At 48.0% G+C, this 23,924-nt stretch overlaps 1 protein-coding gene across 2 annotated transcripts in view; it reads left to right on the forward strand.

Moving 5' to 3' along the window:
• IL34 (interleukin 34) overlaps nt 1–23,924 on the forward strand; it is a 74,707-nt gene that overhangs the window by 40,971 nt on the left and 9,812 nt on the right. For both annotated transcript variants that reach the window (XM_010382945.2, XM_030924559.1), the window contains exon 2: nt 19,397–19,825. In XM_010382945.2, the coding sequence (XP_010381247.1) occupies nt 19,798–19,825 (28 nt within the window). In that variant the 5' untranslated portion in view covers nt 19,397–19,797. The remainder of the gene's footprint in view (nt 1–19,396; nt 19,826–23,924) is intronic.

Below are 23,924 nucleotides of genomic sequence, written 5' to 3' on the forward strand. Positions count from 1 at the left end.
TTTGTAGTTTTTAGTAGAGACGGGGTTTCACCGTGTTAGCCAGGATGGTCTCGATCTCCTGACCTCGTGATCCGCCCGACTCGGCCTCCCAAAGTGCTGGGATTACAGGCTTGAGCCACCGCGCCCGGCCCACATTTTCTTTATCTATTCATCTGCTAATGGGCACTCAGGTTGCTTCCAAATCTTGGCTATTGTGAATAGTGCTGCCATAAACATGGGAGTACAGATAGGTCTTCAATATACTGATTTCCTTTCTTTTGGGTATATACCTGGCAGTGGGGTTGCTGGATCATATGGTAGCCTAAACTACATTTTCAGTTTGTGGTTGTTTGTAACTGAAGATGCAAAATCCATGGACACAAAAGACTGACTGTGTTATGGTATATTAAGAAGCTTCCTAATATTGAACCATCCTTGCACTCTTGGAATAAAGTCTCTTTGATTTTTCAGTGTCTTGTGCCCCCAACTGGAGAAGCTCCTTTGACTGAGCCAATAGCTACTGTGGACCCTTGTGGACATGGTCTGTGGACATCGACAGGGCCAGTACCCATAGGCCTAAGTCTCCTTTCCTGCAGTAAGAAAGTATTGGTTTGATTCTCTTCCAAGAAGCCCAGCTCAAAGTCCTTTCTGGTGTCAGGCAGAATAGAAACTGGGTTTTCCCACGGAGTTAGAAAAAAACTACAGTCTTTTCCAATTTATTCTTGTTTTTATTAACTTTTAAAACAAAGCAAAACATATTAAAACCCTAAAAACAAAACCAAAGAATCTTTATCCTGTTATACTCAGCTTTGTTTATATAATGTTTTGGAGGATGTCCCAATGACCTTTTAGAGTCTCTGGGCTGTTATAAAACAAAACTTGAGACTCACTTCCCTGGTGTTTCTCAAGAAGAGTGGAAAAATTAAAAAGTTAAAATAGTCTGGGCCAGTAACAAAGAAAAACTTTTACGTTCTTGGTCACTGGAGAATGTGGTACTTAATCCCTAGAAGCAGGTATACACTGGGCGGGGCAGCCCAGTGGTTAAGATGGTCCCTGTTTTGCAGCTTACTGTATGATCTCAGACAAGTTACGTCATCCTTCTGGTCCTCCATTTCCTCATCAGTATGAGAAGATAATAATATTGAGCCCAGGAGTTCGAGACCAGCCTGGGCCATGGCAAAACCCCATCTCTACAAAAAAAAAAAAAAAAAAAAAAAAAAAAAATATATATATATATATATATATATATATATATATAAAATACAAAAAATCAGCTGGGTGTGCTGTTGCATGCCTGTAATTCCAGCTACTCGGGAGGCTGAGGTGGGAGGATTGCCTAAGCCTGGGGAGGTCAAGGCTGCAGTGAGTGGAAATTACACCGCTGCACTTCAGTCTGGGTGACAGGGTGAGACCCTGTCTCAAAAAAAAAAAAAAAAAAGAGAGAGAGAGAAGATAATAGTTCCCAACTCCAGCCTTGTTGGGAGGCAATTAGTTAGTGCTTGGAAAATTCCTTGGGGCATGGTAAGCACCCAGTGAATGTGGAGGAGCCTGTGGGGATGAGATCATGCAGTAGGGATTGGGCTAGGTGGTCTCTGCATTCAGTGGCCATTTCTGACCTTCACTGACCCTATTCCTCATGCAGATATCTGCAGGATGTGCTTAGACAAAAGATGGGCCTGTTCTCAAGGTCTAGGCTTCTACCATGAAGCAAAATAATGAAGTTAAAAACAAAATCTCCTTTTGTAAGTGTTTAGGCTATAGGAACCAAAGGAATGGAGCTGAAGATTCCTTCAGGTGGGCATTTTGGGGAACACATCTGTGAATGAATGGGAAGAGGAGCTGGGCCAATGCTCTCGGCTCCTGACCAGGGGGTCCTGAGGGCTTAAACTCCAAGGAAGGGAGCGCTCTTATAAGTGGGGCAGTGGCTTTCCAATGGAACATCTGCAAAGTGGGTCTCTGGGGTAGTGCTGCACAGAGACCACATGATGTTTTTGTTTGAGAGAATGAAGGGGGCATTTTTGCTGTGGGCAGAAGGGACAGTTTGTCGTGATAGATGAGCAAGAAGGGAGAGCTATGGGAGGGATCTGGCTGCTCAGTGGCCAAGTACTGCCTCTCAAGGTGAATTCAGAGTAGCATTGGGCTGGCTTTCTTTTGGGGGGTTCTGTCTCATTTGATGAAGCATGAGCCAGGTTGGAGCCTTCATCACCAGCTTGCTGTTTCCAATGAGCAATTTTCTATTGTTAAAATTGGAGTATAACTTATTTAAAATAAAATTCGTACTTCAAATGTGTCTTATCAGGACACATTTTTTTTTTTTTTTTGAAACAGGGTCTCTGTCACCCATGCTGGGGTGCAGTGGCACAACCATGGTTCACTACAACCTCGACCTCCTGGGCTCAAGTGATCCTCCCACCTTAGCCTCCTCAGTAGCTGGGACCACACGTGCATGCCACCATGCCTGGCTAATTTTTGTATTTTTAGTAGAGACGGGGTTTCGCCATGTTGCCTGGAATGTCTCAAACTCCTGAGCTCAAGTGATCTGCCCTCCTCAGCTTCCCAAAGTGCTGAGATTACAGGCGCCCAGACTGATATATATATATATATATATATATATATATTTATTTTTTTGAGACAGGGTCTCACTCTGTTGCTCAGGCTGGAGTGCAGTGACATGATCATGGCTCACTGCAGCTTTGACCTCCAGGCTAAAGTGATCCACCTACGTCAGCCTCCTGAGTAGCTGGCACCACAGGCGAGCACCACCATGCCTGGCTAATTAAAAAAACATTTTTTTTTTCTCTAGAGACGTGGTCTCCCTATGTTGCCCAGGCTGGTTTCGAACTTCAGGCCTCAAACGATCCTCTAACCTCGGCCTCCCAAAGTGCTGGGATTCCAGGTGTGAACCACTGTGCCTGGCCGAAATACACAATCTTAAATGTTCAGTTCGGTGGTATAGTAGTTTCCCAGAGCTTCCGTAAGAAAGTACCACATTTGGTGGCTTAAAGCAACAGAAATGTATTCTCTCATAGATCTGGAGGCTAGAGATCCAAGATCAAGGTGCTGGCAAGGCCGTGATCTCTCTGAAGGCTCTAGGGGAGGATCTTTTCCTGCTTCTTCTCAGCTTCTGGTGTCTGCGTACAATTCCCGGTGCTGCGTGGCCTGTGGACCTCACTGCAGTTTCTCAATCATCATGTGGTCTTCTCCCTGTCTCTCTCTCTCTCTCTCTCTCTCTCTCTCTCTCTCTCTTTTTGAGACAGACTCTTGCACTGTCGCCCAGGCTGAAGTGCAGTGGCATGATCTTGGCTCACTGCAACCTCTGCCTCTCAGGTTCAAGCAATTCTCCTGCCTCAGCCTCCTGAGTAGCTGGGATTACAGGTGTGCATCACCATGCTTGGCTAATTTTTGTATTTTTAGTAGAGATGGGGTGTCACCATGTTGGCCAAGCTAGTCTCAAACTCCTGATTTCAAGAGATCTGTCTGCCTCGGCCTCCCAAAGTGGTGGGATTATAGGCATGAGCCACTGTGCCCAGCCATCTCTCTCTTCTTATCAGGACACCAGTCATTGGATTGGGCCTACTAATCTGGTATGACCTCACTCTCATTTGACTAATGATGTCTGCAAATACTCTGTTTCCAAACAAGGTCATATTCTGAGATTCCAGGTAAGATATGAATTGGGGGCAGGTGGCACTGTTCAACCCAGTACAGATATGTTTTATTGACAATTATGTATACCCATGTGACCACCACTCTAACAAAGAAGAGAACATTTCCAGGCTGGGCACAGTGGCTCACTCCTGTAATTCCAGCACTTTGGAAGGCCGAGACGGGTGGATCACCTGAGATCAGGAGTTTGAGACCAGCCTGGCCAACATGGTGAAACCCTGTCTCTACCAAAAATACAAAAATTAGCTGGGTGTGGCAGCACGTGCCTATAAACCCGGCTACTCAGGAGGCTGAGGCAGGAGAATCCCTTGAACCCAGGAGGCAGAGGTTGCAGTGAGTCGAGATCCTAATGCCCCTTTCCAGTCAGATCCTACCACCACCACCCACCCCAGATAAACCACAGTTCTGATTCCTATCACCATAGATTAGTTTATTGACCTGTTCTTGCATTCAAATAGCTGGAATTATGTAGTGTGCACGCTTTTGTGTCTGGCTGCTTTTGCTCAAAATAATGTTTTTGAGATTCATCCATGTTGCTGCACAGATCAGCAGTTTGTTCCTTTTAATTTCAGAGTAATAATCCACTGTCTGATTATGGTGTAGTTTATACATCCAGTCTTCTGTTGGTGGATATTTGGATGATTTTCAGTTTTAGAAGTGCCTAAGATTCACAGTATGAATACAGCAGCAATACGCATTCTTGGTCATTCATCTTGTGGCCACTGAGTCTGATTTTTCTAGGTTAAATTCTAGGAGTGGGATTGCTGGGTCAGAGGCTAGGTATGTGTTTAACTTTGTTAGAATCTCCAGTCTTCCAAAATGACAATCCCAGCTTATACTCTCAAGGGTAATGTGGAGGGCCCCAGTTACCATGCATCCTGCGAACTCAAACAGTGATTTTCTTGGCGACAGATATTTTCTTTGATCCATAGAGGGGATAACCCCTCTGCAGAGGTTTCCATCACAGAGCTCTCAAGCTAAACACCCTCCAGCTGCTGCAGCCTACCCCGCTCCTTTTTGTTTTGTTTTCTTTTCTTTTGTCTCCTGCTGCTCTCAGGAAGCACAAAAGCCTGTTGGAGGCCCTTTGTCTACTGTCCCAGCACCAGTGTGGGTGCTCCACAGTCTGTTCTTTTACTCTTAAGTCCCCTTGCTAGTCACAGGTCAGAGGTTGGAGGACAAGGGTCAGAGGTTGGAGGTCAAGGGTCAGAGGTCAGAAGCTGGAGTCCTTCAGCAGAATATCAGCAGCTTCCTTGAGCAGGAGCGGTTTCCAGTGTTCAAGGGTTTCATTGACTGGTCCCACGCTGGGCTTCTTTCTTGCCTTCTTTCACAATCAAGTAAGTATTTTGCTCACAGATCTCTATTGATAGTGCAAAACAATAGCAAAAGGGGAAATGATTCAAAAATAAAAGAAAAAGCCTGTGTTTTTCCAAAACCCATTTTTTTAGTATTAGTAATACGAGTGAGTTATGATAACAATAGCAAATACCAAGATAGCGTGTACTGTGTGCCAGCTCATATTCTAAGTTTTCTGTATATAGAAATGCAGTAAATCCTTACATAGCCCGTTGAGGTCAGAATCTCGTAGCAAGCCCATTTTACAGATGAAGAGGATGAGGCAAAAGAGGATCCTCACCTTGCCCAAGGCAAGGTGGAGCCAGAGTTTGAACCCAAAAGGTCTAGCTTCAGGGTCTGTATCTTTTTTTTTTTTTTAATTTTTATTTTTGAGACAGAGTCTCGCTCTGTTGCCCAGGTGGGAGTGCAGTGGCGTGATCTCAACTCACTGCAGCTTTCACCTCCCAGGTTCAAGCAATTCTCTTGCTTCAGCCTCCTGAGTAGCTGAGATTACAGGCGTGAGCCACCTTGCCCAGCTAATTTTGGTATTTGTAGCAGAGACAGAGTTTCTCCATATTGACCAGGCTGGTTTCAAACTCCTGGCCTCAAGTGATTCCCCTGCCTCAGCCTCCCAAAGTGCTGGGATTACAGGTGTGAGTCACTGCGCCGGGCCCAGGGTCTGTATTTCATACCTGCATGTTTTCCCTTGGTTCATTTACAGTCTAGAAACTTAACCACATTTATTTAAAAAGGAAACTTTGTATCACTAGCATAAATAGAAGATTCGCATTGCTTGATATAGATAATAACTGTAAAAAATGAATACTCTGACCTAGTGTGGTGGCTCATGCCTATAATCCCAGCACTTGGGTAGGCGGAGACCAGGAGTTTGAGACCCGCCTGGGCATGATTGAGTGCACCTGTAGTCCTAGCAATGTGGGAGGATGCCTTGAGCCCAGGAGTTCGAGGCTGCAGTGAGCCTCATTGTGCCACTGCACTCCAGCCTTGGCAACAGAGAGAAACTCTGTCTCAAAAAAAAAAAAAAAAAAAAGGAAGAATACTCTAACAACATAACATGATTCTAAATAGTACCTATTGCCCCTTCCCCAATTTTTTTTTTTTTTTTTTTTTTTTTTTTTTAAAGACAGGATCTCACTCTGTCTCCCAGGCTGGAGTGTGGTGGCACAATAATTTCGGCTCACTGCAAGCTCTGCCTCCCAGGTTCATGCCATTCTCCTGCCTCAGCCTCCTGAGTAGCTAGGACTACAGGCTAATTTTTTGTATTTTTAGTAGAGACGGGGTTTTACCATGTTGGCTAGGCAGGTCTCAAACACCTGACCTCAGGTGATCTGCCCCCCTCGGCCTCCCAAAGTGCTGGGATTACAGGCGTGAGCCACTGCACCCGGCCACCTCGTTCCCCATTTTTTTTTTTTTTTTTTTTTTGAGACGGAGTCTTGCTCTGCCGCCCAGGCTGGAGTGCAGTGGCCGGATCTCAGCTCACTGCAAGCTCCGCCTTCCGGGTTCACGCCATTCTCCTGTCTCAGCCTCCCGAGTAGCTGGGACTACAGGCGCCCACCTCGTCGCCCGGCTAGTTTTTTGTATTTTTTAGTAGAGACGGGGTTTCACCGTATTAGCCAGGATGGTCTCGATCTCCTGACCTCATGATCCGCCCGTCTCGGCCTCCCAAAGTGCTGGGATTACAGGCTTGAGCCACCGCGCCCGGCCTTTTTTTTTTTTTTTGAGATGGAGTCTCGCTCTGTCGCCCAGGCTGGAGTACAGTGGCCGGATCTCAGCTCACTGCAAGCTCTGCTTCCCGGGTTCATGCCATTCTCCTACCTCAGCCTCCCGAGTAACTGGGACTACAGGCGCCCGCCACCACGCCCAGCTAGTTTTTTGTATTTTTTTAGTAGAGACGGGGTTTCACCGTGTTAGCCAGGATGGTCTCGATCTCCCGACCTTGTGATCCGCCCGTCTTGGCCTCCCAAAGTGCTGGGATTACAGGCTTGAGTCACCGCACCCAGCCCCGTTCCCCATTTTTAATTTTTTAAATTTATTTTTTCTTTTTACCTCTAGCTTTGCATGGATGATCTTTCCCCATTTTTAAAGTGGTTTGTGCTTTTGGTGTCATTTATAAGAATCAAATAAAAGTTACCAAGATTTTCTCCTAGAAGTTTTAGGTTTTACAATTTAGTCTACGATCCATGTCAAGTTAATTTCTTTTTATTTATTTATTTATTTTTTGAGATGATTTTCTTGTTGCCCAGGCTGGAATGGTGTGATCTCAGCTCATTGCAACCTCTGCCTCTCAGGTTCAAGTAATTCTCCTGCCTCAGCCTCCCCAGCTGGGATTACAGGCATGCACCATCACGCCCGGCTAATTTTGTATTTTTAGTAGAGACGGGGTTTTACCATGTTGGCTAGGCAGGTCTCAAACACCTGACCTCAGGTGATCTGCCCCCCTCGACCTCCCAAAGTGCTGGGATTACAGGCGTGAGCCACGGTGACTGGCCAAGTTAATTCCTATACATGGTATGAGATAAGGGTTGAGTTTAATTTTGTATATACATATATAAGGATGTCAAATAGTTTCCACAGTGTTGATTGAAGAGAATTCTTTCCTCTGTCTTCTTTGAATCTGACTTTTTTCAGAGACTGGGAGGTTTGATTCTCACAGTTGCTGCAATGATAAAAAGGTATAATTATTTTGCTATGCTCTATTTAAAGCGATCGGCACATGGTCAGCACTCAGTATATACCAGTTCTCAAATTTTGCTAACTGCTTTTCTGTGGTTTGACATTTAGGTGGTTTCCAGGTTTTTTTGTATTGTTTTGTTTTGTTTTGTTTTTTGCTTCAAGTGTAAACAGCAATGCAGTGGATATCCCAGGCATTCAGCTTTGTTTTCGTCTTTAAAATTATTTTAGAGTATATTTCTGGGTCTTTCTCCATGTTACAACTCAGTGTAAAAAGTGGACCCGTGCACTCTGCTAGAAGCCACAGGCTGCTTTTGAATTAGCCCTGCTTCCAACCAGAGGGAGCTCTCTGGGAGGTTTGAAAACCGGAATCAGGGCCGTGCGCGGTGGTTCAGGTCTGTAATCCCAGTACTTTGGGAGGCCGAGGCGGGTGGATCACGAGGTCAGGAGATCGAGACCATCCTGGCTAACACGGTGAAACCCTGTCTCTACTAAAAAAAAAAAAAAAAAAAACCCGGGCGTGGTGGTGGGCGCCAGCAGTCCCAGCTACTCAGGAGGCTGAGGCCAGAGAATGGCGTGAACCTGGGAGGTGGAGCTTGCAGTGAGCCGAGATCACACCACTGCACTCCAGCCTGGGTGACAGAGCTAGACTCTGTCTCAAAGAAAAAAACAAAAACAAAAAAAACCCCCTGAAATCAGGCTGGGCACGATGGCGCATGCCTGTAACCCCAGCACTTTGGGAGGCCAAGGTAGGAGGACCGCTTGAGCTCAGGAGTTCAAGACCAGCCTGGGCAATTTAGCAAGACCTTGTCTCTAAAAAAGAATTGTAAAACTTAGCTAGGCATGGTGGCGCACACCTATAGTCCCAGATACTTGGGAGACCAAGGCAGAAGGATCACTTGAGTCCAGAAGTTGGAGGAAACAGAGTGAATACCCTATAAAAAAAAGAAAAAAACTGGAGTCATCCCCTTCCCTGGGGAACTTTCCTGCCTTCTGACCCCCGCACTCTCTCCCTGGTCCCCTGATTGGTGGTTTCTTATCCTCCCAATAGCTGCATAGGCTTTCCCATGATATTTTATACTTGTTTATTATTTTTTTGAGACAAGGCCTTTCTCTGTCACCCGGACTGGTCTCTCTGTCACCCACGGCTCACTGCAGCTTGGGCCTCCTGGGATCAAGCTTCTTGAGTACCTGGACTATGGGTACGCCACCACATCTAGCTACTTACAAAAAATTATTTGTAGAGATCAGGTCTCACTATGTTGCCCAGGCTCGTCTCAAACTCCTGGGCTCAAGCAATCCTCTTGCCTCAGCCTCCGAAAATGCTGGGATTACAGGTATAATCCCACTACACCAGCCCAGTTTGTTTGTTTGTTTTTAAACAAATAAACTGGTTCAAGTAAAAAAAGTGAATGAATGCAGGGAAATCTATCTCCGTGTAGGTAGATCTGGCCCAAGGGTGTTGTGGTAGACACCTGGCTCTAAGTCAGGAAATGCTGACTAAGGCATCGCCCTGTTTTGGTGATTCTGTCACTTGTAAAGCTGGCATGGATTTTCATGTTTTGTTTCACCTGAGAGCACTCTAGCTCGGGAGATGCTCTTGGGATATGGTGTGGCACTGAGCTTTCCGGATATGCTGACATTGATCAGAGATAGGTGGCACCCACCAGAAGTGTACAGCCTGGATCCAGGAGTGTATTTGATCAAATTCATTCAGCTGTCTTTGGGTCGTATGGGAAAATGCATGTCCAGAACCCAGCCAATCTTGTTTGAGAAGCAGGCATTTGAAAACAAATTCCACAGGCCTGGAGACTATCTGATTTCAGGCAGAGGCCAGAAATAGGAGGAAAGCACAATATTCCGTTTATATCAGACATCTTGGCAGAGCTGTTGATCTGCTGCTGCCTCTGCTTGCCTCGTGGGGAAAGGCTTGATCAGAAAGCGAGATGAATTAGATTATCACATTTAGCAGCCCTCAGTGAATTAATGGATCTAGGCATTAAGCGGCATTGGCTGCCAACATCAGCGAAGAGTGGAGCGCAGTTGTCATGTGCCTTCTGTTGAAAGAACACAGTATTACTTGTATCGTGACAAAGGGCTTCAGCCTGAGCTTGAGCCTGTTCCCACTGCAAACATGCAGAAAGAGAAGACAGAGGAGGCCAGGCGGGGTCACTCACGCCTCTAATCCCAGCATTTAGGGAGGCCAGGGTCAAGGATTGCTTGAGCCCAGGAGTTTGAGACCAGCTTGAGCAACATAGTGAGACCCTGTTTATTTCTACAAAAAATAAAAATAAAAATTAGCCAAGTGTGGTGGTGCACACCTGTAGTCCCAGCTACTCGGGAGGCTAAGGTGAGAGGATCACTTGAGCCCAAGAGGTAGAGGCTTCAGTGACCTGTGATTACGCCACTGCACTCCAGCCTGGGTAACAGAGGGAGACCCTGTCTCAAAAAAAAAAAGCACACACAGAGGAACATGTTGAAGTGGACCATGAATCTGCAATCAGGAAACTCTAGGCTATAGACCATGGACACTTATTAAAAGAAAAACTTTAGAAAGAATAAATTTAGTAGTTTATTATCATGATCAAGTATTAGGTACTGTACATAACTGTGTGTGCTAGACTTTTTGTTTTGTTTTGTTGTTTTGCTTTGAGACAGGGTCTCACTCTATCACCCAGGCTGGAGTACAGTGGCGCCATTGTGGCTCACTGCAGCCTTGGCCCCTTGGGCTCAAGCAATTTTCCTGCCTCAGCCTCCTGAGTACTTGGGACTACAGGTGCCCACCACCATGCCCGGCTAATTTTGTGTTTTTTATTTTTGTACAGACAGCGTCCTGCCATGTTACCTTGTGTCAACTGTAATCACAGCACTTTGGGAGGCTGATGTGGGTGGATCACATGAGGCCAGGAGATCAAGAGCAGCCTGGCCAACAAGATGAAATCCTGTCTCTACTAAAAATACAAAAGTTAGCCAGGTGTGATGGCAGGCACCTGTAATCCCAGCTACTCGGGATGCAGAGGCAGGAGAATCGCTTGAACCTGGGAGGTGGAGGGTGTAGTGAGCTATCTTGCTACTGCACTCCAGCCTGGGCGACTGAGCAAGAGTCCATCTCAAAAAACAAAACAAAACAAAAAAGTTAATTTTTAAATGTATATATTTCAATTAATTAAAGTTATTTTTAAGTCAGGCCTCTTGAAGTATAGTTAATGTATAGTATAGCTCATCCTCTTCAAGCATACAGTTTGGTAAATTTCAACAAATAATATACCGACACTTCATTCAGGATTTAGAACATTTCTTTCACCTCCCAAAATTCCCTTGTGCCCCTTCTCAGTCAATCCCCTTCCCCACTCCCCATTTTGGGATGTCACTGATCTAATTTCTGTTCCTGGAGTTTTGCTTTTTCCAGAAAAGGTTGAATGTACATTCAGGGTATATAGATATACTCCCAGGTATATACTCAAGAGAATTGAAAACGTTGGCCAGGTGTGGTGGCTTACACCTGTAATCCCAGCACGTTGGGAGGCCGAGGCAGGCAGATCACTTGAGGTCAGGAGTTCAAGACCAGCCTGGCCAACATGGTGAAACCCTGTCTCTACTAAACATAAAATCAGCTGGAAGTGGTGGTGCACTCCTGTAATCACAGCTACTTGGGAGGCTGAGGCAGGGAAATCACTTGAACCTGGGAGGCGGAGGTTGTAGTGAGCTGAGATCACACCACTGCCCTCCAGCTTGGGCAACAGAGTGAGACTCAGTCTCAAAACAACAACAACAACAACCACAACAACAAGAAAATGTTACGTCTACACAAAAACTTGCACATGGACTTTCATAGCCACATTATTCACAATGGCCAAAGGGTGGAAACAGCCCAAAAGTCCACCAGGCAAGGGCACTGTATACTTAAAGAGGGTGAGCTTCACTGTCCATCAGTTACACCTCAATAAGCCTGACTTTGAAGTAACTTCAATGGATTGAAATATATAAATTAAAAAAAAATTCTTTCCCTCCATTCCTCCTCCCTCTCTCCCTCCCTTCCTTCCCTCCTTTCTTTTTTTCTTTCTTTTTTTTTTCCTTTTTGAGAGGGGATCTCACTCTGTTGTCCAGGCTGGAGTACAGTGGCATGATCATGGCCTGTTGCTGCCTCCATCTCCCCGGATTCAAGTGATCTTCCCACCTCAGCCTCCTGAGTAGCTGGGACTACAGGTGCATGCCTCCATGTCCGGCTAATTTTTGTATTTTTTGTAGAGACAGGGTTTTGCCATGTCGCCCAGGCTGGTCTTGAACTCCTGGGCTCAAGCAGTCCACCCCTGCAATCTCCCAGTGTGTTGGAATTACAGGTGTGAGCCACTGCGCCTGGACAAAATTAATAATTTCAAAATGATACTAAAAATCCTCATTAGTTACCTTTGGAGGAAGCCAGAAAACAACACAATCTGAAATGGACAAAGAAACTGTAGGATATTCATGCAAGGGAGTATTATTTGACAATAAAAGGAGTGAAGTATGGATACATGCTGTGTCTTAGTTTACCTGGCTAAACTATAGTATTTAGTCTATGGCTAAATACCATAGACTGGGTGGCTTAAACAACAGAAATTTGTTTTTTCACTGTTCTCTGGGCTGGAGGTTTGAGATCAGGGCACCAGCACGACTGATTTCTGGTGAGGGCTCTTCTCTTGGTTGCAGATGGCCACCTTCTCACTATGTGCTCACATGACCTGTTCTTTGTGTGAGTATGGGAAGAGACAGAGAGAGAGTGAGCGCACTCTGATGTCTTCTCTTTTTTTTTTTTTTTTTTTTTTGAGACTGAGTCTTACTCTACTGCCCAGGCTGGAGTGCCATGGTGCGATCTCGGCTCACTGCAACCTTCGCCCTCCGAGTTCAAGAGATTCTCCTGCCTCAGCCTCCTGAGTAGCTGGGATTATAGGCAACTGCCACTGCACCTGACTAATTTTTGTATTTTTAGTAGAGACGGGATTTCACCATGCTGGTCAAGCTGGTCTTGAACTACTTACCTTGTGATCTGCCCGCCTTGGCCTCCCAAAGTGCTGGGATTACAGGCGTGAGCCACTGCACTTGGCCCGATGTCTTTTCTTATAAAGGCATTATCTCACCATGAGGACCCCGTCCTTGTGACCTCATCCAAGCCTAATTACCTCCCAAGGCCTCATCTTCAGAAACCACCACATTAGGGGTTACAAGTTCAACAAATGTATTTTGGAGAGACACAAACTTCAGTTCATAACATGCTACAAAATGAATGAACCCTGAAAACACGCTAAGTGAAAACATGCTAAGCAAAAACACGCTAAGCGAAAGAAGCCAGACATGAAAGGTCATGTATTGCGTAATAACTCCCATTTATATGAAATGTCCAGAATAGGCAAATCCATAGAGACAGAAAAGAATATTAGTGGTTGCCAGGGACTGGGAGGAGGAGGGAATAGGGGGTGACTACTAATGGGTTCAGAGTTTATTTTGGGGATGATAAAAATGTTCTGTAATTAAATAATGGTGACTGTTGCACAGCTTCGTGAGTACAGTAAAAAAAAAAAAAAACCCACAAAGTTGTACACTTTATTTATTATTTATTTTTATTTTTATTTATTTATTTTATTTTGGGATGGAGTCTCGCTCTGTCACCCAGGCTGGAGTGCAGTGGGAGTACCTCGGCTCACTGCAACCTCTGCCTCCTGGGTTCAAGTGATTCTCCTGCCTCACTCTCCCAAATAGTTGGGATTACAGGTGCACACCACCACGCCTTGCTAATCTTTTGTATGTTTAGTAGAGATAGGGTTTCGCCATATTGGCCAGGCTGGTCTCGAATTCCTGACCTCAGGTGATCCATCCGCCTTGGCTTCCTAAAGTGCAGGGATGACAGGCATGAGCCACCGCACCGGCTTTTGCGCACTTTATTTATTTTGAGACAGGGTCTTGCTCTGTCGCCCATGCTGGAGCCCAGTGGCATGATTATGGTCACTGCAGCCTTGACCTCCCTGGCTCAAGTGATCCTCCCACCTCAGCCTCCCAAGTAGCTGGGACCACAGGTGCATGCCACTACACCTGACTAATTAAAAAAAAATTTTTTTGGTAGGTACAGGTTCTCACCATATTGTCCAGGCTGGTCTCAAAGCCCTAGGCTCAAGCAATCCCCTGGCTTTGGCCTCCCAAAGTGCTGGGATTACAAGTGTGAGCCACCACACGCAGCCTGTACACTTTAAAATGGTAAATTTTATGGCATGCAAATTATATATTGATTTTTAGAAAGAAAGAAAAATACTTAAGAGGCACAGCAGAGATTTAAAAAATAACCAGAGAAAATTGAACATGGATTCTCTATGAAATCATATTACAGAGTTATTAATTTGAGGGTTGTGTGATAATGATATTGTGATTATATATTTCAAAAATCCCTACAAACTGGTGAAATGGCATGTTTGAGATTTGCTTTAAAATATTCCTGGAAAAAAAAACTGGGGGATGAGTGAAACTGGAATGACAGAAGATTGATCATTTTTTTCTTTCGTTTTGAGACAGAATCTCGCTCTGTTGCCCAGACTGGAGTGCAGTGGCGCAATCCTGGCTCACTGCAACCTCCACTTCCTGGGTTCCAGTGGTTCTTGTGCCTCAGCCTCCTGAGCAGCTGGGACTACAGGCATGCACCACCACGCCCGGCTAATTTTTGTATTTTTAGTAGAGACAGGATTTCACCACGTTGGCCAGGCTGGTCTCAAACTCTTGATCTTTTATGGACAACTCTGTGGAAATAACTTTTTTGTTTTTCTTTTGGTATTTTAAGTTGTTTTTTTCCCCTTCTCCTTGTTGTTTATTCTGCTTCAAGTGATTCACCTGCCTCGGCCTCCCAAAGGGTTGGGATTACAGGTGTGAGACACTGCACCAGGCCACACTGACAATTTTTGAAGTGGAGTAACAGCTTTATGGGGGTCTGTTATACTATTCTACCTTGTTTCAGTTTGTTTAGACAACTTCCATTATAAAAAATTGCAAAAAATAGGCCGGGCATGATGGCTTAAACCTGTAATCCCAGCACTTTGGGAAGTTGAGGCGGGCAGATCACGAGGTCAGGAGATCAAGACCATCCTGGCTAACACAGTGAAACCCCATCTCTGCTAAAAAGTACAAAAAATTAGCCGTGTGTCGTGGTGGGCCCCTGTAGTCCCAGCTACTCAGGAGGCTGAGGCAGGAGAATGGCGTGAACCTGGGAGGCAGAGCCGAGATCACACCACTGCACTCCAGCCTGGGCAATAGGGTGAGACTCCGTCTCAAAAAAAAAAAAAAAAAAAGAAAAAAGGTTGCAAAAAATAAATAAAATATGACAGAGTAAAAAAAAAAAAAAAAAAAGTCTTGGCTAGTCCTGAATTCTAGAAATTTCCTCTTCCAACTGAAGATTTTGAGCTGGGTCCTATGGCAAGTACAGCATACTTTTGTCCTCAAAGGCCTCCTCCTGACCGGGGACTGAGCTTCAGTCTGAGAGAAGCTATCTGAACCACTCCTAGAAGTTGTTTTGATTTGGGGCTGAACCAGTGTACGGAGCATTTTGGGGATGGTGGACCTTTGTGGTGTATCAGTTAGCTCCTACTGTGTAACAAACCACCCTGACACTTAACGGCTTAAAATAAATAAATATTTATTATAGCTCATGATTCTATGGGTGGACTAGGATGCTGGGATGACTTGGCTGGGGCCAGCTCATCTAGGATAGCCTCCATCAAATGTCTGGGGCTTGAGCAATGCCTCCTCTAGCAGGCTACCAGGATTACTTACATAATATGAAGGCCCCCTGGCAGCAATCGAGGGAAAGTCCCAATGTCCAAGTATGTCCCATTGGTCACAGCAACTCACATGGCCAAGCCCACCTCAGCCTTGATCTCCTGGGCTCAAGCGATCCTCCTACCTCAGCCTCCCAAGTAGCTGGGACTATCAGCCAAGCCCATGCTAGATCAGTCAAGTACAGCCTAGATTAGTCAAGCCCAGCCTAGATTACCTAAGCCCAACCTGGATCAGCAGAGCCAAGACTAGATCTGCCAAGTCCAACCTAGATCAGCCAAATTCAGCTCAGATCAGCCAAGGACAGCCCAGACCAGACCAGCCCAGCCCACCCTGGCTCAGCTGAGCCAAGCCCAGATCAGCCAAGTCCAGCCTAGATCGGCTAAGTCGGAGCCAACCTGTAGTTCATGAAAAATAACACATGATTGTTTTCAGTCACTGTATTTTGGGGTGATTTGTTATACAGCAAATTGAGTGGGTGCTTGGGGTGTCTCACAGGCTGTGTGTGTCCTGAACATGAAATTGCACCACCTCTTAAGGGCTGGGGTACAGGCTCTAAACTGCCAGGATTCTAATTCAAGTTCCATGTTCCCTCCCTGGGGAGGTGGTCTCGGTTTTTGGACAGGGGACAGAGGAACCAAAAGCAAAGCATGTGTCTTAGGAAAGGAGCGGGGAGTGAAGCCCACAGGATGAGCAGGGCCTTACTGCCCCAACTGGTGGGCATCGCAGTGCAGGTCTAGCAAGGTAATTTATTTTTTATTTTTGTTTTTTGAGACAGCGTCTCACTCTATTGCCCAGGCTGGAGTGCAGTGGTGCGATCCTAGCTCACTGTAGCCTTCAGCTCCTGGGCTCAAGCAATCCTCCTACCTCAGTCTCCAGAGTAGCTAAAATCATAGGCATGAGCCACCATACCTTGCTAGGGATTTTTTTTTTTTTTTTTTTTTTTTTTTTTTTTTTTTTTTTTTGTGATGGAGTCTCACTCTGTCACCCAGGCTGGAGTGCAGTGGCGTGATCTCGGCTCACTGCAACCTCTGCCTCCTAGGTTCAAGCGATTCTCCTGCCTCAGCCTCCCGAGTAGCTGGGATTACAGATGTGCACCACCATGTCTGGCTATTTTTTGAGGTTTTAGTAGAGAAGGGGTTTTGCCATGTTGGCCAGGATGGTCTCGAACCCCTGACCTCAGGTGATCTGCCAGCCTTGGCCTCCCAAAGTGCTGGGATTACAGGCGTGAGCCACTGTGACCTGCTGAAATCTGTTTTTTATTTATTTTTGACTTATGATGGGTTTATCAGGACTTAGCCCCATCAAGCATCTGTGTTAACTCCTGCAACAATATGGCTGGTTCCCAAATGCAGTGTCCCAAGTGAAAGAAGCCAAAACAAAAGGCCACACACCACAATTGTATTTCTCTGACATTCTGAGAAAGGCAAGCGTGCTGGACAGAAAACAAATGAGTTGTTGCCTACGGCTGGGGCTAGGGGAGGAGCTGACTGAGAAGCCGCAGTAGGGAATTTTTTGGGTAGATGGAAATGTTTTGTATCTTGATTATTACAGTAATTACACAGTTCTATGAATTTGCTAAAAACTTTTAGAATTGTATACTGAAAAGGGTAAAATGTAGTATATGTAAATTAGCCCTCAATAATGCTGAAAAAATCCCCAAACGAATGTAACAGTAGGGGAATTGCCAGGGTGGGATGGAGGAGGAGGAGGGGGAGGGAGAGGAGAAGGAGAAGGGAGGAGGAGGAGAATGAAGAAGAAGAGGAGGAGGAGGGGGGAGAAGGAAGGAGGAGGAGAGAAGGAGAAGGGAGGAGGAGAAAGAAGAAGGGGAGGAGGAGAAAGGAGAAGGAGGGAGGAGAAGGAGGAAGGAGAAGGAGGAGGAGGAGGAGAAAGGAGGAGGAAGAAAAGGAGGAGGAAGGAGGAGGAGTAGGAAGGAGGAAGAGGATGAGGAGGAAGGAGGAAGAGGAGGAGAAAGGAGGAGGAAGAAGGAGGAAGAGGATGAGGAGGAAGGAGGAAGAGGAGGAGGAAGAAGGAGGAGGAAGAAGGAGGAGGAAGAAGGAGGAGGAAGGAGGAAGAGAAGGAGGAAGAGGAAGGAGGGAGGAGGAGGAAGAGGAAGGAAGAAGAGGAAGAGGAGGAGGAAGGAGGAGGAGAAAGGAGGAAGAGGAGAAGGAAGGAGGAGGAGGAAGGAGGAAGAGAAGGAAGGAGGAGGAGGAAGGAGGAAGAGGAGAAGGAAGGAGGAAGGAGGAGGAGAAAGGAGGAAGGGGAGGAAGAGGAAGGAGAAAGAGGAGAAGGGGAAAAGAGGAGGAAGAGGAAGAGGAGGAGGAAGGAGGAGGGGGAAGGAGGAGGAAAGAGAAGGAGGAAGAGGAAGGAGGGAGGAGGAAGAGAAGGAGAAGGGAGGAAGAGGAGGAGGAAGGAGGAAGAGGAAGGAGGGAGGAGGAAGGAGGAGAAAGGAGGAAGAGGAAGGAGAAAGAGGAGGAGGAAGGAGGAGGGGGAAGGAGGAAGAGGAGGAAGAGGAAGTAGGAAGGAGGAGGGAGGACAAGGAAGAGGAGCAGCTGCAGGTAGTGACTGGGACTGAGATTCAGGGTGACTGCATAAGGGATTCACTTGAACAACCCACGTTCTCTCTCTAAGGCCCTACCTGCCTGCTGGGCACCTCCCAGGGTAAGGGCCAGCATTCTTTGGTGACACTATGGATCACACAATGAAGAAGATGCAAAATTCATACCTGCTCTCCCCCAATGGTGTCACTCTGTAGCCATTTCCCCCCACTAGAGGGGAGACAGGGAGGAGGTGAGGGGATGGAAGAGAACTAAATCAGAGACGGAATTCCAGCCTCATCTGCAGAACGGACACAATGGTCCAGACCTTGCAGAGTCCAGAGGGCCAGATGGGAGGACCATGCACACGTGCTGAGCCCTGTGTGGGTGTCGACTTTTGGGAGCAGCCACTAGCCCACAGGGTGTGAATTCCAGTCACACCTCTTACAAGCTGTATGACCTTGGACAAGTGTTTTAACCTTTCTGGGCCTCAGTTTCCTCATTGATAAACTGAGATTTTGTGCTTCCATGAGATTGCTGTGAGAGATTCAATAAATGTAAAGACCTTTGTCCTGGCCAGGCACGGTGGCTCATGCCTGTAATCCCAGCACTTTGGGAGGCCAAGGCAGCAGGTCACTTGAGTCCAGGAGTTTGAGACCGGCCTGGCCAACATGGTGAAACCCCATCTCTACTAAAAATACAAAAATTAGCTAGGCATGGTGGTGCGCATCTGTAATTCCGGCTACTTGGGAGGCTGAGGCAGGAGAATTGCTTGAACCCGGGAGGTGGAGGTTGCAGTGAACTGAGATCACACCACTGCACTTCAGCCTGGATGACAGAGTGAGACTTTGTCTCAAAAAAAATTATTTTTTCTTATTTATTTATTTATTTATTTATTTATTTATTTATTTTTATTAATAGAAATGAGGTCTAGTAAGAACATAGGTCTGGGAACATAGTAATGTTGCCCAGGCTGGTCTCGAACTCCTGGGTGCACACAATCCTCCCACCTTGGCCTCCCAAAGTGCTGGGATTACAGGCATGAGCCACCACGTCTGGCATTGTTTTCGGAGTGGGAGCTCATCTGCTTTTTTAACCTGTCCTGCAGCCTGAGTCATTCATGGACTCTACCACGGCCCTCAGTGTGTGAACTCAAACCACCTGTTCATTCGTTGGTCCTGCTTTTGTTCAGGCCCCAGGCTGCCAGCTGGTGTCATCGTAACTCACTCATGGGCCAGGGCTGCTGGGACATTCTGAAGTCATTTCTCATGTGAGCCGTGTCCAGCTGCCAGGGCCGGGTGGTCCTGTGCAGGCTGTGGGTGCGGTGTGCACTGTGGCTGATGGCTGAGTGGCAGTGCTGCTCTTACATAATCAGTTTCTCTCCTCCTTTCTCTTCCCAGAGCCAGATTTCACACTGAGCAGCTGCAGTCGGAGAAATCAGAGAAAGCGTCACCCAGCCCCAGATACCGAGGGGCCTGCCAGGGACTCTCTCCTCGTGCTCCTTGGAAAGGAAGACCCCGAGAGACCCCCCAAGCCACCGGCTCAGACCTGCTTCTGGGCTGCCATGGGACTCGCAGCCACCGCCCCCAGGCTGTCCTCCACGCTGCCGGGCAGATAAGGGCAGCTGCTGCCCTTGGGGCACCTGCCCGATCCTGCAGCCTGGCCACTCCTCCAGGGCCAGCCCTTCCCTGACTCAGTGGCCACCTCTGCTGCCCTGAGGCCATGTAGGCCGTACTTAGGCCTCTGTGGACACACTGCTGGGGACAGCGCCTGAGCTCTCAGGGGGACGAGGATCACCACCATGCCCCGGGGCTTCGCCTGGCTGCGCTGTGAGTACTGGGGGGGTCCCTGGGGACCTGCCCTGGGAGGCCTTGGCCTAGATCCAGGATCTGCTGTAACCATAGCAACCAGGGCATTCTTGCTGGTGAGAAGTTGCGATGCTTAACAGTCAGACTGCAGACACCCTCTGGGATTCCCACGGCCACCCTCTGCCTTGTCTGCCGCTGACTTCGGGCTCTGACGGGCAAGCTGGGTGGGCGGTTCTGGCTGGGTGGGCATGGTCTTCAGGGTGGTCTTAGGTTGGGGCAGGCACTGGGGGTAGGTAGCAGCATCTCACCTTTCCAGGCTAGTGGGCGCTGGGGAGCCCCGTGCGGGCAGCAGAGGCAGAGTCCTGGGTGTGGCCGGTGGGGGGTGGGGCAGGGGCTGGTGAAAGTGTCCAGGGATCCAAGACCCACGGCAGAAGAGCAGCCAGGTGTCTGGAGAAGGCAGCCTGTTCCCCTCCGACCCTCCCTCCTAACAGAACAGAATTACAAAGCAGAGCAATAACACTGTTGGAAAAAGAAAACTAAGTTGAAATGAGGACAGAAAGGAAAAAAAGGATCTGGAAGCCTCTCATGCCTACTGGGTGGGAGGCCAGACCAAGATCCCCTGTCTCCAAGATTCAATTTAATTGACTCAAATTCAACACATTTTTCTGGTGCCTCCCACGTGCCCACTGCCGAGTCACTGCCATGACAACAAGGACCTTGCTGTCTCGTGCCTCTGTCTCCAACGCCTGGCACAGGGTTGAGTGCTCAGGAATTGTTTGAGGTTCGGGGTATGAGCCTGTGAGGGATTCAGAGAAGAGCTGGGTCCACCCTGGCCCTTGTGAAAATATACAACAAAGGGTTGGGACGTTAGGGATGGGTGGAAGGACTCAGCTGGACCCAATGTTCTGGAAGCCCCTAGGTCATGAGAAGCAGGGGTGCAATGTGGGGGAGGGGCTGCTGGAAATGGTCTAGAAGGTGGGGTGGTGCTCACACAGGGAGACCTGGGGTCGTAAGGCCTGTGTTCCAGGGAGAGGGGCCAGTGTGAGCAAAGGTTCAGCGGTGGGATGGTGAGGCCAGGCTGGGAGCTGGTTTGGACCCAGTTGGCGGAGGCCTTGAAAGCCAGGCAAAGCGTGCATCCCTCCCCACAGCAGGCAGCCCTGGAGGATTTGAGAGCCGGGCGGGGGTGTCATCGTGATTGGGAGTTCCTCTGCTCTTGAAGATCAGTCTGGCGGTGTTTGTAGGAGTTGCTGTTGTCACCGTCTGCACAGGAGGGAATAAGGGTCATTCTGGAGGTGGAGGTGCGAATGAAAGGCAAGGGATGCTGGACTGGTGGCTCATGCCTATGATCCCAGCACTGTGGGAGGCCAAGGCAGGAGGATGGCTTGAGGTCAGGAGTTTGAAACCAGGCTGGGCAACATAGCGAGACCCCATCTCTAAAAAAAAAGGAAAATTAGCCAGGTGTGGTGGCATACATCTGTAATCTCAGCTACTCAGGAGGCTGAGGTGGGAGGATCATTTGAGCCCAGGAGGTTGAGGCTGCAATAAGCAAGGATTACATCACTACACTGCAGCCTGGGCAACAGAGTGAGACCTTATCTTTAAAAAAAAAAAAAAAGAAAAGAAAAAGAGAGAAAGAAAAGCAAGGGAGAGGGGTAAAAGCTCCAGGAGGCAGGTCTTAGGACCAGGCAAGGACTGGCTGGGGGATGAGGGAGAGGGAGAGCAGCAGATTTAGGTGGGGGCTGGTGCCCAGGGACTGGGGTGCTGAGGAAGTTGGGCTGCCATAACCAATTAGTATGCTTTGGGTGGCTTAGAGCAACAGCAATGTATGGTCTCACAGTTCTGGAGACCGGAAGTGTGAGATCAGGGTGCCCGCAGAGCTGTGTTCCCTCCAAAGGTGCTGGGAAGGAGCCTCCCTTGCCTCTTCCAGCTCCTGGTGGCTCCTGGCCTCCTTGGCCTGTGGCCTAGTCACTCAGATCTCCCTCTGTCTTTGTGTGGTCTTTCCCTCTGCGTGTCTCTGTGTCCGCTCCTCTTCTTCCTAGCACACTAGTCACTGGATTTAGGGACCTTCCTAAATCCAGGATGGCCTCATCTTGACATCCGTCATTTAATAACGCCTGTAAGTGGCACAGGACAGTCGAGCCCCCAAGGGGGCTTAGCCTGCAAGGGTTCTTGGCTTTGCCTAGGAGAGAATTCAAGGCAAGCTGGTGGGTAGGGGAAGACAGCTTTACTGAAGAGGTGTTACAGCTCCATGCCAGCTCCTGCAGAGTAGGGCTGTGCCAGAGGAAGCGTACTGAGGAGCAGCTTAGGGCCATTTGCAGTCATATTTATACCAACTTTTAATTGCATACAGATAAAGGGGCAGTTTATGCAGACATTTCTAGTAACTTTTTGGGCCATTGGGTCATTGCTATGGAAAGGGGCGGTAACTCCCAGGCATTGCCATGGCAATGGTAAACTGACATAGCACACTGCTGGGCATGTCTTTTGGAATGCTGCTTCCACCCCGTCCATCCCTGTTTTCACTAGTCCTCAATTTGGTCCAGTGTCAGGACTCCGCCTCTGGAGTTGGTCCTACCTCCTACTTTACAAAGACCCCATTTCCAAACAAGGTCACATTCTGGGGTTCGGGTGAGTGTGGATTTGGAGGAGATGCTATTTAACCCACTGCACAGGTTCAGATTTGGTCCCCGGGGCTGGGGGTGACAAGCCCCACTTGTCACTGCACATGGGGTCATCTCAGAGAGGGGGCAGGCCCCTCCTGCCCCCCACGCAGGGCCAGGGAACAAGGAAGGGAGTACTGGACTCACACAGATCTTTCTTCAGCCTCCTCTCTGTCTGGCAGTTTGTTTTATTTATTTTATTTTTATTTTTATTTTTTTTTTGAGATGGAGTCTCACTCTGTCGCCCAGGCTGGAGTGCAGTGGCGCAATCTCAGCTCGCTGCAACCTCTGCCTCTCGGATTCAAATGATTCTCATATCTCAGCCTCCCGAGTAGCTGGGACTACAGGCACCTGCCACTGCACCTGGCTAATTTTTGTATTTTTAGTGGCGATGGGGTTTCACCATGTTGGCCAGGCTGGTCTCGAACTTCTGACCTCAGGTGATCCGCCTACCTCGGCCTCCCAAAGTGCTGGGATTACAGGCATGAGCCTCCGTGCCCAACCTGTCTTGTGGGTTCTTACCTCTGGGCTAAGACAAAGGCAGGGTGGGTCTCTTGACTAAGGTCAGGGGTGGCACTGGCTGTGGGGTTCCTGGTGTACAGAGTATGTGGGGGACAGTGGCCTTGAGGTTGGGGCTGTGCTGTCCTTGCCTGGTCCCTGTCTGTTAACCTGTTTCTTTGGGTGGGTGGAGGCAGCAAAAAAGGAAACTTACACTTAGCAGTGATGTTTGGGCTGCAGTCTCAGAGGAAGGCTGCCCAGTTGGGGGAGAGGCAGATCATCTGCGGACAGCTTTTCCAGGGCAGTCTGTGTGCCCACCATGCCAGGCTGGGAGGCTCAGTGTCACTCCAAGGCACAGTTCTTGCCTTGAGGCCACAGCTGCCGGGTCCCCAAGGCCCCAGAATGGGACACAGAGAAGGGCAGTTGCTGTAGGGTTGAGGGGTGGAGTAGACGGCCAATGGTGATGACCACACAGGAAAAAAGACCCAGTGTGGACAGAGATATTGATTTTTTTAAAGAAAAGCTGAAAGTTTTAATTGTTATGTGAAATCCCTGTGGACCAGAGGTGGCCCTTGGGACATTAGCTTGCAACTGCTGCTGCTCTAGGTCTGTGGTTCCAGACCCCCAGCCACAGCTTTACCTGGGACCTTGTTAGAAAGGTAGATTCTGGCCACATCCTCGACTGGCTGAGCAGAGACTCTGGGGCAGGCAGGACGACCTGTGCCTTAACCAGCTCTACAACGGATGCCAATGTCTGCTCCCATTTCTACTGCTTGAGGCAAATCCCCAAATGCACATGTGAAGTGCTCAGCACGCTGGGCTGTGCAGTGTTTAACTGTGTTATGGATTCACATACCAAAGTCAAGGTCGTGAGTGAATGGGGAAGGTGGTGCTGGAGACAGAGACCGATGGGGGCTGGTGCAGGCAGGGGAGACCCTGGCGGGGTGATTGGGAGAGAAAAG

This window comes from Rhinopithecus roxellana, chromosome 20, assembly GCF_007565055.1.
Source record: "Rhinopithecus roxellana isolate Shanxi Qingling chromosome 20, ASM756505v1, whole genome shotgun sequence".
NCBI lineage: Eukaryota > Metazoa > Chordata > Mammalia > Primates > Cercopithecidae > Rhinopithecus > Rhinopithecus roxellana.